The sequence below is a fragment of the Pelophylax lessonae genome, assembly GCF_965119305.1.
Source record: "Pelophylax lessonae genome assembly, chromosome: 3".
Lineage (NCBI taxonomy): Eukaryota > Metazoa > Chordata > Amphibia > Anura > Ranidae > Pelophylax > Pelophylax lessonae.
In genome coordinates, this window is record NC_138770.1 from 68,217,949 (window position 1) to 68,232,948 (window position 15,000).

General features: G+C 48.5%; 1 protein-coding gene across 1 annotated transcript in view; it reads right to left on the minus strand.

The window, feature by feature from the left end:
* LOC309550888 (uncharacterized protein) overlaps positions 1-2,583 on the minus strand; it is a 118,174-nt gene extending 115,591 nt beyond the window's left edge. The window contains exons 1-2 of the mRNA XM_082251270.1: positions 2,344-2,583; positions 479-605 (exon numbers count right to left, since the gene is read on the minus strand). Of these exons, the coding sequence (XP_082107396.1) occupies positions 479-605; positions 2,344-2,385 (169 nt within the window). The 5' untranslated portion in view covers positions 2,386-2,583. The remainder of the gene's footprint in view (positions 1-478; positions 606-2,343) is intronic.
* Between the last annotated feature and the right edge of the window lie 12,417 nt (positions 2,584-15,000).

A 15,000-nucleotide genomic window follows, 5' to 3' on the forward strand; every position in this document is an offset into this window, starting at 1 on the left:
AAGGAAAAGGGATGAGAGGGAGAATAAAGAGAGAGAATAAAACAAAGGGATGATAGATTAAAGAGAGATCAAAGAGGGAGAATAAAAGAAGGGGACAGAGGGAGAAAGAAAATTAGGAGAGAGAGAGAGAAGAAAGGGATAAGAGAACAAAAGAAAGGAGCGAGAGAGAGAGAAAATACATAGAGTGAATACAAGAAAGAAAAAATGAAGGGAGAGAATTAAAGAAACGGATGAGAGTGACAGACCAAGAATATAAAGAGAGAATAAAAGAAAGTGATGAGAGAAAAGAAAGAAAGGAGTAGAGTGTGAAAGAGAAAGTGAGTAGAGTAGTAGAGTGAGAGGAGGGCATGAAAGCCATCATCCTGTACACCGCCCTATCACTGATAGCAGTGGACCTCTCTTCAGCCAGCCCCATCATTCCTCCATAACACATTACCAGATCCCAGTAAGACATGGAGCAGAAGCCTCCCCCACTCACCCATCCCCTGCAGGGCAGAGTGGATCTCCATCATCACTTTCTTATAGAGATCCTTCTGACAGTCCTCCAGAGCGCTCCACTCCTCTGCTGAGAAACAGGCCGCCACATCATGGAAGGTCACCGACACCTGCACAGGAGAAAGGGGAGGTGAGCGCAGAGTGCCTTCTTGTTGGCAAACAATTGACCACTTAAGCCCCGGAGGATTTGGCTGCTCAAAGACCAGAGCCCTTTTTTCAACTTGGCACTGCGTGACTTTAACAGACAATTGCGCGGTCATGCAATGCTGTCTCCAATCTAAATTTACGTTCTTTTTTTCCACAAACAGACCTTTCTTTTGGTGGTATTTGATCACCTCTGCGCTTTTTATTTTTTGCGATATTAATAAACAAAGCGAAAATTTTGAGAAAAAAAATTACATTTTCAACTTTGTCTTTTAAAAATATCCAATATACTCAATTTATGTCATATATTTTGGCCAAAATGTGTTTAGCTACATGTCTTTGACAAAAAAGTCTCAATGAGCGTATTTTTATTGGTTTGCGCAAAAGTTATAGCGTCTACAAACTATGGTGTAAATACTGGAATTTACGCAGCTTTAATTTCTGACTGCCTATCTCATTTCATGAAGTGCTAAAATGGCAGGGCAGTACAACCCCCCCCCCCCCCCCCCCCCCCAATTACCACTTTTTAGAGAGAGGCATGTTGAGCTCACCGAATATTTCATTTTTTTGTCACAAATGTTTGAAAAATGACTAAAAAAAACAATTTATTTATTTTTTTTTTTTTACACAAAGTTGTCATTGAAATGATACATTGCTCACACATGCCATGGATATATGTGAAATGACACCCCAAAATACATTCTGCTGCTTCTCCTGAGTACAGGGATACCACATGTGAGACTTTTTGGGAGCCTAGCTGTGTACAGGACCCCGAAAACCAATCTCTGCCAGTACTCCCAATGGCGCTCCTCGAATCTCTGCCCATACTCCCAATGGCACTCCTCGAATCTCTGCCAGTACTCCCAATGGCACTCCTCGAATCTCTGCCAGTACTCCCAATGGCACTCCTCGAATCTCTGCCAGTACTCCCAATGGCACTCCTCGAATCTCTGCCAGTACTCCCAATGGCACTCCTCGAATCTCTGCCAGTACTCCCAATGGCACTCCTCGAATCTCTGCCAGTACTCCCAATGGCACTCCTCGAATCTCTGCCAGTACTCCCAATGTCACTCACAGAAACTCTGCCCGTACTCCCAATGGTATTCACAGAATCTCTGCTCGTACTCCCAATGGTATTCACAGAATCTCTGCTCATACTCCCAACAGTACTCACATTGTATCTCTGCCAGTACTCCCAATGGCACTCCTCGAATCTCTGCCCGTACTCCCAATGGCACTCACAGACTCTCTGCCCGTACTCCCAATGAGCTGAAATAGCATACTCACCTGCCCAGCCCATCCAGTGCTGTCCTTCTGTGATCTGACTAAAACTACTGCATGCCGGGGTCCCTCACCGCCTTGTTCAATGTGACATCATCAAGGGGCAGGCTGTTTCTCCCGGGTCCTAGCAGCCGGCCTCCTGATGACACTACACTGAGCATGCGCAGCCCTGAAGCCTCTTGGGGTGGGTGAGGTGGGTAGTTTGGAGGCTTTGGAAAGGGGAGCATGAGAAAGGCGGAAGCGATGGCTGCTTTTCGCAGAAACAAATATCCCCCTTAAAAAATAAAATTAAAAAAATATTGCAGTATAAAAAGGTGAGTAAAGTTCAGCTTTAATCAGTCATTGTACTAGATGATATACATCATACATATACATCATCCCAGCATCCTCTAATTTATAACACCCAGGAACCTAAAGTCTTACCTGATACATCTGTGTGTCCATCTTTGAATGGCCTCTCTTCATAGATGGGGGAGGGAGATCACATTCGTGTCACATTCATGCACGAGAAGACTAAGTGACTCCAGACTGCCCTGCAGACGAGTAATTCATCCAGGTTAGTGACAAACCACACATTGGAAAGATCTCTGGGAGAGAACAAAAGATGGTGACTACATTCCTACATATAGCAGGACCAAAAAGAAGAACATAACCACCCTCCAACAGGAAGTCACATCACAGCAGCAAACATAAGGAATTCAGGGATCTAGAGGAGGCTGAGAGAGATATAAGGGACTTTCCTGAGATAGGCTGGGTGCACACCGGTGTGTGGAAGATTAAGTGCACTTTTAGCCACATTTCATTTTTTTTTTTTTGCAACGTGTTTTGAAGGTGGTGCACCAAAATTCCTGTAAGCTGCATCCTTGGTGTGTTTCCAAAAATACCCCAGCAAAAACGCGCAACCTAATAGAAGTCAATAGAGCTGCGGCTAAAAACGCATGTAAAATGCATATAAACTGTGCATCAATCCACCCTGCAGCCAAAACGCAGTATACCGGTTTGAATCCAGCCTTAAGAATACATACTTGAAATTGGATTTTTTTTAAGCCAGAATTTTCGGGTCACTTACAAAACAAAAAAACATGCATCTATTGGTGTCAATGAAGACTTAGAAATGAGTGCTGTTTTATTTAAAAAAATGTATACAGCAGGTTAGCTTTTTATGGTCCAGTTAATTTATATATACATACACATATACACACATACAGCATCTCACAAAACGGAGAACACCCCTCACATTTCTGTAAATATTTTTAATATATTGTTTCATGTGACAACACTGAAGAAATTACACTTTGCTACAATGTAAAGTAGTGAGTGTACAGCTTGTATAACAGTGAAAATAACTCAACACACAGCCATTAATGTCTAAACGCTGGCAACAAATGTGAGTACACCCCTAAGTGAAAATGTCCAAACTGGGCCTAAAGTGTAAATATTTTGTATGGCCACTGTCATTTTCCAGCACTGCCTTAACCCTCTTGGCCATGGAGTTCACCAGAGCTTCACAGGTTGCCACTGGAGTCCACTTCCACTACTCCATGATGACATCACGGAGCTGGTGGATGTCAGAGACTTTGCGCTCCTCCACCTTCAGTTTGAGGATGCCCCACAGATGCTCAATAGGGTTTAGGTCTGGAGACATGCTTGGCCAGTCCATCACCTTTACCCTCAGCTTCTTTAGCAAGGCAGAGGTCGTCTTAGAGGTGTGTTTGGGGGTCGTTATGTTGGAATACTGCCCTGCGGCCCAGTCTCCGTAGGGAGGGGATCATGCTCTGCTTCAGTATGTCACAGAACGTGTTGGCATTTATGGTTCCCTCAATGAACTGTAGCTCCCCAGTTCCGGCAGCACTCATGCAGCTCCAAACCATGACACTCCCACCACCATGCTTTACTGTAGGCAAGACACACTTGTCTTTGTACTCCTCACCTGGTTGCCGACACACTTGAAACCATGTGAATCAAACAGGTTTATCTTGGTCTCATCAGACCACAGGACATGGTTCCATTAATCCATGTCCTTAGTCTGCTTGTCTTCAGCAAACTGTTTGCGGGCTTTTTTGTGCATCATCTTTAGAAGAGGCTTTCTTCTGGGATGACAGCCATGCAGACCAATTTGATGCAGTGTGCCACGTATGGTCTGAGCACTGACGGGCTGACCCCCCACCCCTTCAACCTCTGCAGCAATGCTGGCAGCACTCAAATGCCTATTTCCTAAACACAACCTCTGGATATAATGCTGAGCACGCGCACTCAACTTCTTTGGTCAACCATGGCGGGGCCGGTTCTGAGTGGAACCTGTCCTGTTAAACTGCTGTATGGTTTTGGCTACCATGCTGCAGCTCAGTTTCAGGGTCTTGGCAATCTTCTTATAGTAGGCAATCTTTATTTAGATGAACAATTCTTTTTTACAGATCCTCAGAGAGTTCTTTGCCATGAGGTGCCATGTTGAGCTTCCAGTGACCAGTATGAGAGAGAGAGCGATAACACCAAATATAACACACCTGCTCCCCATCCACACCTGAGACCTTGTATCACTAACGAGCCACATGACACCAGGGAGGGAAAAGGGCTGATTGGGCCAAATTTGGACAATATCACTTAGGGGTGTACTCACTTTTGTTGCCAGCAGTTTAGGCATGAATGGCTGTGTGTTGAGTTATTTTGAGGGGACAGCAAATTTACACGGTTAAACAAGCTGTACACTCACTACTTTACATTGTAGCAAAGTGTAATTTCTTCAGTGTTGTCACATGAAACGATATAATAAAAATTTACAAAAATGTGAGGGGTGTACTCACTTTTGTGTGATACTGTATGTTGAAAAAGTTCAAAGTCTTTTAAGAGATTGGGGATTGATATATGAGGTTCCCTTATAAATAGAAAAATGCCTTCGGCAAAGGCTGCTAATTTATATATGCGGTCTGCTATAGGTATGCCTTTGATGTTGTCATTTGAACTTAAGCATCGCAAAAAGGGTTCCAGGGTTAAAACAAAAAAAAAAAAATTGGGGACAGAGGGCAACCCTGTCTCGTTCCACTGTAATGGAGAAGGCATTCGACAGATGGCCATTGACTTGAACTTTAGCAGTTGGCGTGGTATAGGGAGACATGATTGAATTGAACATCAGATTTTGGAGTCCAATATGTGGTAAGACAGCCCCCATATAGTCCCATGCTAGTCTGCCAAATGCCTTCTTCGCGTCTAGTGAAAGGAAGAATCCTTTGTGTTTGTTGGTAGTTATCCAATGGTGCAGGTTTAGAGCCTTAATCGTGTTATCCCTTACTGTAACTGGTGCCAAAGATTCTTCAACAAAGTACTGAGCAAAGGCTGTGAATACTTATGTAATTTTTTTTTGTTTTTTTGTAAAGATTTCAAACAAACTTCCTTCACGTTGTTATTATGGGGGATTGTTTGTAAAATTTTGGAGGAAAAAAAAATGAATTTATTCCATTTTGGAATAAGGCTGTAACATAACAAAATGTGGAAAAATAAGATGTTTGTAAGATCTTACCGTAAAATATTTTTCTCTGAAGTCCATTGACAGACGCAGCCTCATCTTCATCAGCTGAATGGGTTATGCTGACCCCTGCAGGAGTAGTCTAGGCAGTAAAAAATATACATGTACACGCCTACGGGGCTGTTCCCACAGGCATAACCCACCCACACTCAGCTCAGCAAACCAGTTTAGTTGCAAGCAGTGAAGAAAAAAAACATCCCCAAATTAGAGGGGCAGGTGCTGCGTCCGTCAATGGACTTCAGAGAAAAAGATTTTACGGTAAGAAGAGCTTACAAAAATCTTAATTTTCTCTATCGTCCATTGACAGATGCAGCCTCATCTTCATCAGTTGAATGGGAGGTCCCAAAGCAGTGTAGGCAGGAGGGGTGGGAAGAACGCAACCAGAAAGGAACGTAAACTCCAAAGGCTAAACTTAGCCAACCGGGTCACAGGAAGCTCAACCAAACAACAGGAGCTCACCCAGGTTAAAGACCCCTAAGAGAAAACAAAAAACTTTCTCTTACAAAACAGCAGCCTGCAAAACCTTGCAGCCAAAAGAGGCATCCGAAGATGCCAACAAATCTACTTTGTAGAATTTTGTAAAAGTATGCACAGACAACCAAGTCGCTGCCTTACAAACTTCTACCACAGAGGCCTGATGGCGAAAAGCCCAAGTGGCACTCAGCGCTCTAGCAGAATGCACCTTTACGGGGAAAGGAGGAACCTGACCCTTGATGGAATAAGCCTGAACAACCGTCTGCCTGATCCAGCTCAAAATGGTCACAACACATGCAGCCAAACCTTTGCGAGGACCGTCCGTAAGGACAAAGGGAGAGTCAGATTTTATAGATTTTTCTAAAGGACTCAGTAACCGTCAGATAAACTCTTATCGTCAGATCCACATCCAAGGAGTGCAAGGCAAGTTCCTTGGGATGCTTAGGCTTAGGACATAAGGAAGGCAACGCGATGTCTTCATTAAGATGAAAATCCGACGCCACCTTAGGGAGAAAAGACGGATTAGGTCGGAGGACCACTTTATCCCTGTGGACCACCAAATAAGGCGAACGACAGCGCCGCCAACTCAGATACTCTGAGAGCATAAGTAATATCCCCTCGGAAGGCGACCTTCTGCGACAAGGAAAGCAGAGAAATCTCCCTAATATTCTCAAAAGGAGGCTTTTGAAAAACAGATAAAACCAGATTGAGATCCCACGGAAGTAACGGCAGGGCTTGACAAATTTGCTTGAAATCTAGGAGCCAGCATTTTTTTTTTTTTTTTTTTAACAACAAAGTTTCATTTTCAATGACAAAAATTACCGATCTTAAATTTACACATAAAGACAACTAGAACCAAACATCATAGGCATTTTACTTGTGTAGATAATGAATATATTCTGATGTGACACACCAGGTGTTAATATAATTTTCTTTTTTTTCACTTGGCTTTTTGTGGCCATGAATATGCCTTGTACTTTTGCGTGTGATGGGCATCGGCTCACTAGGGAAGGATAGTGAAGCAAGGTGGGGGCGATAGGAGATCCAGTGACCAAGAGTAACATATGCCCCCCAAGGCTCCTTTAACACAGCCACCTCCGCTAAGCAGAATCCGCTTTCTCAGCGGGCATCTCTCTGCTGATCCCCGCTGAGCAGGCGGATGGCAGGTCCTGTCCACTCTATGCAGACACAAACACAGCCAATTCTCCTCTATGGGGCAATCGGATGGAAACAAACCATCTGTCCGTTTCCTTGCAGAAAAAAAAATGATGATAACCACACTCACTTTCCACTTACCTTTAAGCAAAGGGCGCCAGATGAAGCCTGCAAAAACTTCAGTCTCTTCTCCTCTTGGGAAAGAGATGGACGGGCATTGAGAAAACAGTCAGGGGAAACAGCGCCGTTAGTGACTGCTTGTCAAACTCCCAGCCACCACAAGAGGGCGCCAGTTCCCCGTTGGAAGCGTCTCACTGAAGGAGGCAGAAAAGCCGTGGCCTCAATTATCAAACGGCGCGGTAGCCGCACACTCACGCAGGGGGAGGGGAGGTGACGCAAAGGGACAGGACACCTCCTTAAGTGCACCTCAGGCTCCAGGTAACTAATTCTAGTCGCCACCTGGCAACCGGGGTTTGTCGAGCCCTGGGTAACGGGAATCTCCTCGGAGGAGCCAGATGATGCACCCCTTAAAAAAAAAGTGTGAATCAAGCTATTAGTGGCCAACAGACTTTGGAAGTAAATGGCCAAGGCCGACAGCTGACCCTTGATAGTGCCCAACGCCAAATGCTGCTCAACCCCTTTCTCCAGAAAGGCCAAAACCCGAGCTATAGAAAACAAGCGGGGATGCAGCTGCAGCGAGTCGCACCATGAAATGTACGATTTCCACATACGAGGACATATCTTCCTAGGTGTCAACTTACTGGCCTTCACAGAGTCAGAAAGACCTCGATCTCTCAACACCTTGCTTTCAACAGCCAAGTCGTTAAAGCCAGCAACCGTAAAGCAGGATGGAAGAGCGGTCCTTGAGACAGCAGATCTTCCCGTAGAGGAAGTCTTCAGGGAGGATCCCGACCATCTGGCCAGGGGGATCTTTAAGGAGGTACAGGTCCTATTATCCCCAGGAGAGGGCCCACATCTCCCCCCCCCCCCAGGCCACCAGGGGCAAGAGGGTCACATTTACTCATAATACCACGGGCTGCACTCAGGGCAGACCTCCTCCCACCCGAAGTGGGGGTGCTGTCAGCCAAGGGGTGTGCTGTGACTCAGGGCGTTCCAGGTTGTCGCATCCCGGCGAGGCATCCATTCGCAGGCTCGTCGTCCCCCCGGAAGAGGGGGCACCGTCATGGCGAGGCCTAGTGCGGGACCATAAGGATCTAGATTATCCAGTGCGAAGCCCCAGCCAGCATTGCTTGTAGATCACCAGGAGAATCCCCTGAACACTAGCTAGCAGAGTAAAGAGAAATAAAATATAATATTCTGAAAAGAATAAAAAAAACTGAGACCGGAGTCCCAGCATGAAACCTAGATCCTACTCCTTCTCTAGGCAGAAACAAACTGGTTTACTGAGCTGAGTGTGGGTGGGTTATGCCTGCGGGAACAGCCCCGTAGGCGTGTACATGCACACTTTTTACTCCCTAGACGTCTCCTGCAGGGGCAGCATAACCCATTCAGCTTATGGAGATGAGGCTGCGTCTGTCAATGGACGATGGAGAAAAGTGAAGCGCTGTGAGTACTTTCCAGATGCACTGTATGGCACAACAGTGATATTACCAAGAACTGGACATTCCTCCAAAATTGATGAAAAGATGAGAAGAAAACTGGTCAGGGAGGCTGCCAAGAGGCCTACAGCAACATTAACCTCCCTGGCTGTCTGATTATGTCAGAATTTCTGTGCTAAAAGCGGTACATTGTTTTGCATGGAAATCTGTTTTATATTTTAAAACTCACCTTCCCCTGCGATCCCCCGCCGTCCTCCGCACCTGTCTTCCGGTTCTCTTCCCTGCGAGCGTTGCGACGCAGGGGGGTGGAACCGGCTGCAATTTCAAAAATGTAAATAAACCAAATGGCATGATACAAAGCTGTGATCCTAACGGATTATACTGTATCATGCCATTTCACCACAGGATTGCACCTAGTGACTTTTCCAGTGCCCGGCCTGTGCTTTTCCAGTTCTTTGTGCCTGGAAAATTGAGAACGACCATGGTGTCCAAAAAGCATTCTTTTTGCGCAAAAGTGCTTTTAGACGAACTAGAAAACAGCGACAGCGAAACGGAGTTACCTGAAGAACTGAGTGATAGCGATTTGTGGGAAAATTCATCATCAGGTACGGAAAGTGACGACAGCGACGATTCTGATGTCTCTTTCTGGCCCATCGCTCCGTTGGAAATTCTGAAGAATCATTTGATATACTTCCCAAATTCCACAAGCGATGTGCCAGAAAGAGACTGTTTCGCTGTCGCTGTTTTCCAGTTCGTCTAAAAGCGCTTCTGCGCAAAAAGAACGCTTTTTGGATGCCATGGTCGTTCTTTATTTTCCAGGCACAAAGAACTGGAAAAGCACCGGCAGGGCACTGGAAAAATCACCAGGTGCAATCCTATGGTGAAATGGCATTATACAGTGTAATCCGTTAGGATCACAGCTTTCTATCATGTCATTTAGTATATTTACATATTTGAAATTGCCACCGGTTCCACCCCCCTGCGTCACAATGCTCGCAGGAAAGGGAACCAGAAGACAGGTGCTGGCATCTGCAGAGCACAGAGCGGGGGAGAGAGTGTGAGGATGGCTGCAGGACGGCGGGGGATCGCAGGGAAGGGGAGTATGATTCTGGGGTAATCCCGAGTGGGCTCGGGGTTACTGCTTTTGGTACTGAAAATTAACCCCAAGCCACACTCGGGAATACCGCTAAGGAGGTTAACCACTTTAAGACCGGAAGTATTTGCGGACCAGGCCCTATTTTGCGATTCGGCACTGCGTTATTTTAACGGACAATTGCGCAGTCGTGCGATGCTGTACCCAAACGAAATTGACATCCCCCAAAAACAGAGCTTTCTTTTGGTGGTATTTGATCACCTGTGCGATTTTTATTTTTTGCGCTATAAACAAAAAAAGAGCGACAATCTTGGAAAAAAAATTAATAAATTTCACATTCTGCTATATGACACCCCCCCCCCCCCCCCAAAAAAAAAAAATGTAAAAATCAAAATGTTTTAACATTTTAGGCCAATTTCTTTTCTGCTACATATTTTTGGTAAAAAAAAAACAAGTGTATTTTCATTGGCTTGCGAAAAATGTATTGTGTCTAGTAACTACAGTAAAGATTTATGTCATTTTTAGTGTTTTTTTTTTTTCTTTACTAGTAATGGCGGCGATCTGTGATTTTTTTGTGGGACTGCGACATTGCGGCGGACAGATCGGACCCCTGAGTGACATTTTTGGGGGGGACCAGTGACATTACTACAGTAATCAGCGCTAAAAATGTGCACTGTTACTGTAATAATGGCACTGGCAGGGAAGGGGTTAACATTGTGGGTGATCAAGGGGTTAAATGTGAGCCTAGGGAAGTGATTCTAACTCTGGGGGAGGCGTGGCTTCTGAAATGACCATAGAGACATGTGATCCTATATAGAAGGATCACATGGGCTCTATGATCATCCCAGGGAGAAGAACAGTCAGCTGTGTTTACAACAGCCGACCGTCCTCCTACCTAAGCTTGGAGCGATCGCGGGTGTCAGACGGCAATCGGAGCCGCCTGCCTGCTGCATCGGCTTCCCTGCTGATGAGCGGGGGTGCGCTGCCTGCGGCGTGCACTCGCCCCCTAGACTCCCAAGAGCGAGTGCCGTACATATACTGCGATTTGCCTGGAAGCGGCTGCCTGCCGCAGTACATCTGCGGCGAGCGGTAGTAAAGTGGTTAAAGGAGCTGCAGGATTATGTGGGAAGCACTGGCATTGTGGTACATGTGACAAAAATCTCCCGTATTCTTCATATGTCTGGGCTATGGGGTAGAGTGAGAAGACGGAAGCCTTTTCCTAGAAAAGAAAAACATCCAAGCCCGGCTATATTTTGCAAAAACACATCTGAAGTCTCCAAAAGGCATGTGGGAAAATGTGTTCTGGTCTGATGAAACCAAGGTTGAACTTTTTGGCCACGAATGCTAAAGATATGAAGAGGAACTTCATCTTTCAGCATGACAACCACCCAAAGCATACATCCAAATCAACAAAGGAATGGCCGAGCCAGAAGAAGATTCAAGTTCTGGAAAAGCCCAGACCTGAATCCCATTGAAAATCTGTGGGGTGATGTGAAAAGGGCTGTGCACAGGAGATGTCCTCGCAATCTGACAGGTTTGGAGTGTCTTTGCCAGGAAGAGTGGGCAAATATTGCCAAGTCAGGATGTGCCGTGCTAATAGACTCATACCCAAAAAGACTGAGTGCTGTAATGACATCAAAAGGTTCAACTAAGTATTAGATTAAGGGTGTGCACACTTATGCAACCATAGTATTTTAGATTTTTATTTTTACTTCCCTCCGACCTAAAAGATTTCAGTTTGTTTTTCATCTGAGTTGTACATTTTATAGGTCACATAAAAGGTGGAAAAAGTTCTGAAATGATGTATCTGTGGCTCATTTTTTTACATCACAGAAACCTGACATTTTACCAGGGGTGTGTAGACTTTTTATATCCACTGTAACAGTCTCTGGTAACCCAGAAAACCACCTGAAAACATTACCAATCACACTCTCCACATCCCGACATCCAGTCTAGAGCTCAGAATAGCAATCTCTAACAGTCTCTGGCAACCTGGAACAGGCCACACCCAAACTGTAACCCGTCACGCCCTGCTTATAGTCTACAATGGTGATCTAACAGTCTCTGCTAACCTGAAGCTAGACAAACCACACACTGTCCACAACAGTGGGATCTCACAGTCTCTTGTTGTAAATTCAAATCTTCCCAACCCTATCTATGATTTTCAGCGATGATCTCTAGCAGACTCTGGTGATGCTGAACAAGCTACACATATAGTGTACAAATTACACACTGCCCATCCACATCCACAAGTCCTGCGCACAATGGTGAGATCTAACACCAGCACCAACACCAGTGACCAGTACCAGCACCAGTGACCAGGCCAGTACCAGCACCAGTGACCAGGCCAGTACCAGCACCAGTGACCAGGCCAGTACCAGTGACCAGTACCAGGCCAGTACCAGTGACCAGGCCAGTACCAGCACCAGCGACCAGGCCAGTACCAGCACCAGTGACCAGTACCAGCACCAGTGACCAGGCCAGTACCAGCACCAGTGACCAGGCCAGTACCAGCACCAGTGAAGAGGCCAGTACCAGCACCAGTGAAGAGGCCAGTACCAGCACCAGTGAAGAGGCCAGTACCAGCACCAGTGACCAGGCCAGTACCAGTACCAGTGACCAGGCCAGTACCAGTACCAGTGACCAGGCCAGTACCAGCACCAGTGAAGAGGCCAGTTCCAGCACCAGTGACCAGGCCAGTACCAGCACCAGTGACCAGCACCAGCGACCAGGCCAGTACCAGCATCAGCGACCAGGCCAGCACCAGCATCAGCAACCAGGCCAGCACCAGTGACCAGGCCAGCAACAGCACCAGTGACCAAGCCAGTACCAGCACCAGTGACCAAGCCCGTACCAGCACCAGTGACCAAGCCAGTACCAGCACCAGTGACCAAGCCAGTACCAGCACCAGTGACCAGGCCAGTACCAGCACCAGTGACCAGGCCAGCACCAGTGACCAGGCCAGCACCAGCACCAGTGGCCATGCCAGTACCAGCACCAGTGATCAGGCCAGGACCAGCACCAGTGACCAGGCCAGTACGAGCACCAGTGACCAGTACCAGTGACCAGGCCAGTACCAGCGCCAGTGACCAGGCCAGTACCAGCGCCAGTGACCAGGCCAGTACCAGCGCCAGTGACCAGGCCAGTACCAGCGCCAGTGACCAGGCCAGTACCACCACCAGTGACCAGGCCAGTACCAGCACCAGTGACCAGGCCAGTACCAGCACCAATGACCAGGCCAGTACCAGCACCAGTGACAGCACCAGTGACCAGGCCAGTACCAGTGACCAGTACCAGTGACCAGGCCAGTACCAGTGACCAGGCCAGTACCAGCACCAGTGACCAGGCCAGCACCAGCACCAGTGACCAGGCCAGCACCAGTGGCCATGCCAGTACCAGCACCAGTGATCAGGCCAGTACCAGCACCAGTGACCAGGCCAGTACCAGCACCAGTGACCAGGCCAGTACCAGCGCCAGTGACCAGGCCAGTACCAGCGCCAGTGACCAGGCCAGTACCAGCGCCAGTGACCAGGCCAGTACCAGCGCCAGTGACCAGGCCAGTACCAGCACCAGTGACCAGGCCAGTACCAGCACCAGTGACCAGGCCAGTACCAGCGACCAGGCCAGTACCAGCACCAATGACCAGGCCAGTACCAGCACCAATGACCAGGCCAGTACCAGCACCAGTGACCAGTACCAGTGACCAGTACCAGTGACCAGGCCAGTACCAGTGACCAGGCCAGTACCAGCACCAGTGACCAGGCCAGTACCAGCACCAGTGACCAGTACCAGCACCAGTGACCAGGCCAGTACAAGCACCAGTGACCAGGCCAGTACAAGCACCAGTGACCAGGCCAGTACCAGCGCCAGTGACCAGGCCAGTACCAGCGCCAGTGACCAGGCCAGTACCAGCACCAGTGACCAGGCCAGTACCAGCACCAGTGACCAGCACCAGTGACCAGGCCAGTACCAGCACCAGTGAAGAGGCCAGTACCAGCACCAGTGACCAGTACCAGCACCAGTGACCAGGCCAGTACCAGCACCAGCACCAGTGACCAGGCCAGTACCAGCACCAGCACCAGTGACCAGGCCAGTACCAGCACCAGTGACCAGGCCAGTACCAGCACCAGTGACCAGCACCAGTACCAGTGAAGAGGCCAGTACCAGCACCAGCACCAGTGACCAGGCCAGTACCAGCACCAGTGACCAGGCCAGTACCAGCACCAGGCCAGTACCAGCACCAGTGAAGAGGCCAGTACCAGCACCAGTGACCAGCACCAGTGACCAGGCCAGTACCAGTGACCAGGCCATTACCAGCACCAGTGACCAGGCCATTACCAGCACCAGTGACCAGGCCATTACCAGCACCAGTGACCAGGCCAGTACCAGCACCAGTGACCAGGCCAGTACCAGCACCAGTGAAGAGGCCAGTACCAGCACCAGTGACCAGCACCAGTACCAGTGAAGAGGCCAGTACCAGCACCAGTGACCAGGCCAGTACCAGAACCAGCACCAGTGACCAGGCCAGTACCAACACCAGTGACCAGGCCAGTACCAGCACCAGTGACCAGGCCAGTACCAGCACCAGTGACCAGGCCAGTACCAGCACCAGTGACCAGGCCAATACCAGCACCAGTGACCAGGCCAGTACCAGAACCAGCACCAGTGACCTTGGCCAGTACCAACACCAGTGACCAGGCCAGTACCAACACCAGTGACCAGGCCAGTACCAGCACCAGTGAAGAGGCCAGTACCAGCACCAGCACCAGTGACCAGGCCAGTACCAGCACCAGTGACCAGGCCAGTACAAGCACCAGTGACCAGGCCAGTACCAGCGCCAGTGACCAGGCCAGTACCAGCACCAGTGACCAGTACCAGCACCAGTGACCAGGCCAGTACCAGCACCAGTGAAGAGGCCAGTGCCAGCACCAGTGACCAGTACCAGCACCAGTGACCAGGCCAGTACCAGCACCAGTGACCAGGCCAGTACCAGCACCAGTGACCAGCACCAGTACCAGTGAAGAGGCCAGTACCAGCACCAGCACCAGTGACCAGGCCAGTACCAGCACCAGTGACCAGGCCAGTACCAGCACCAGGCCAGTACCAGCACCAGTGAAGAGGCCAGTACCAGCACCAGTGACCAGGCCAGTACCAGCACCAGTGACCAGGCCATTACCAGCACCAGTGTCCAGGCCAGTACCAGCACCAGTGACCAGGCCAGTACCAGCACCAGTGACCAGCACCAGTACCAGTGAAGAGGCCAGTACCAGCACCAGTGA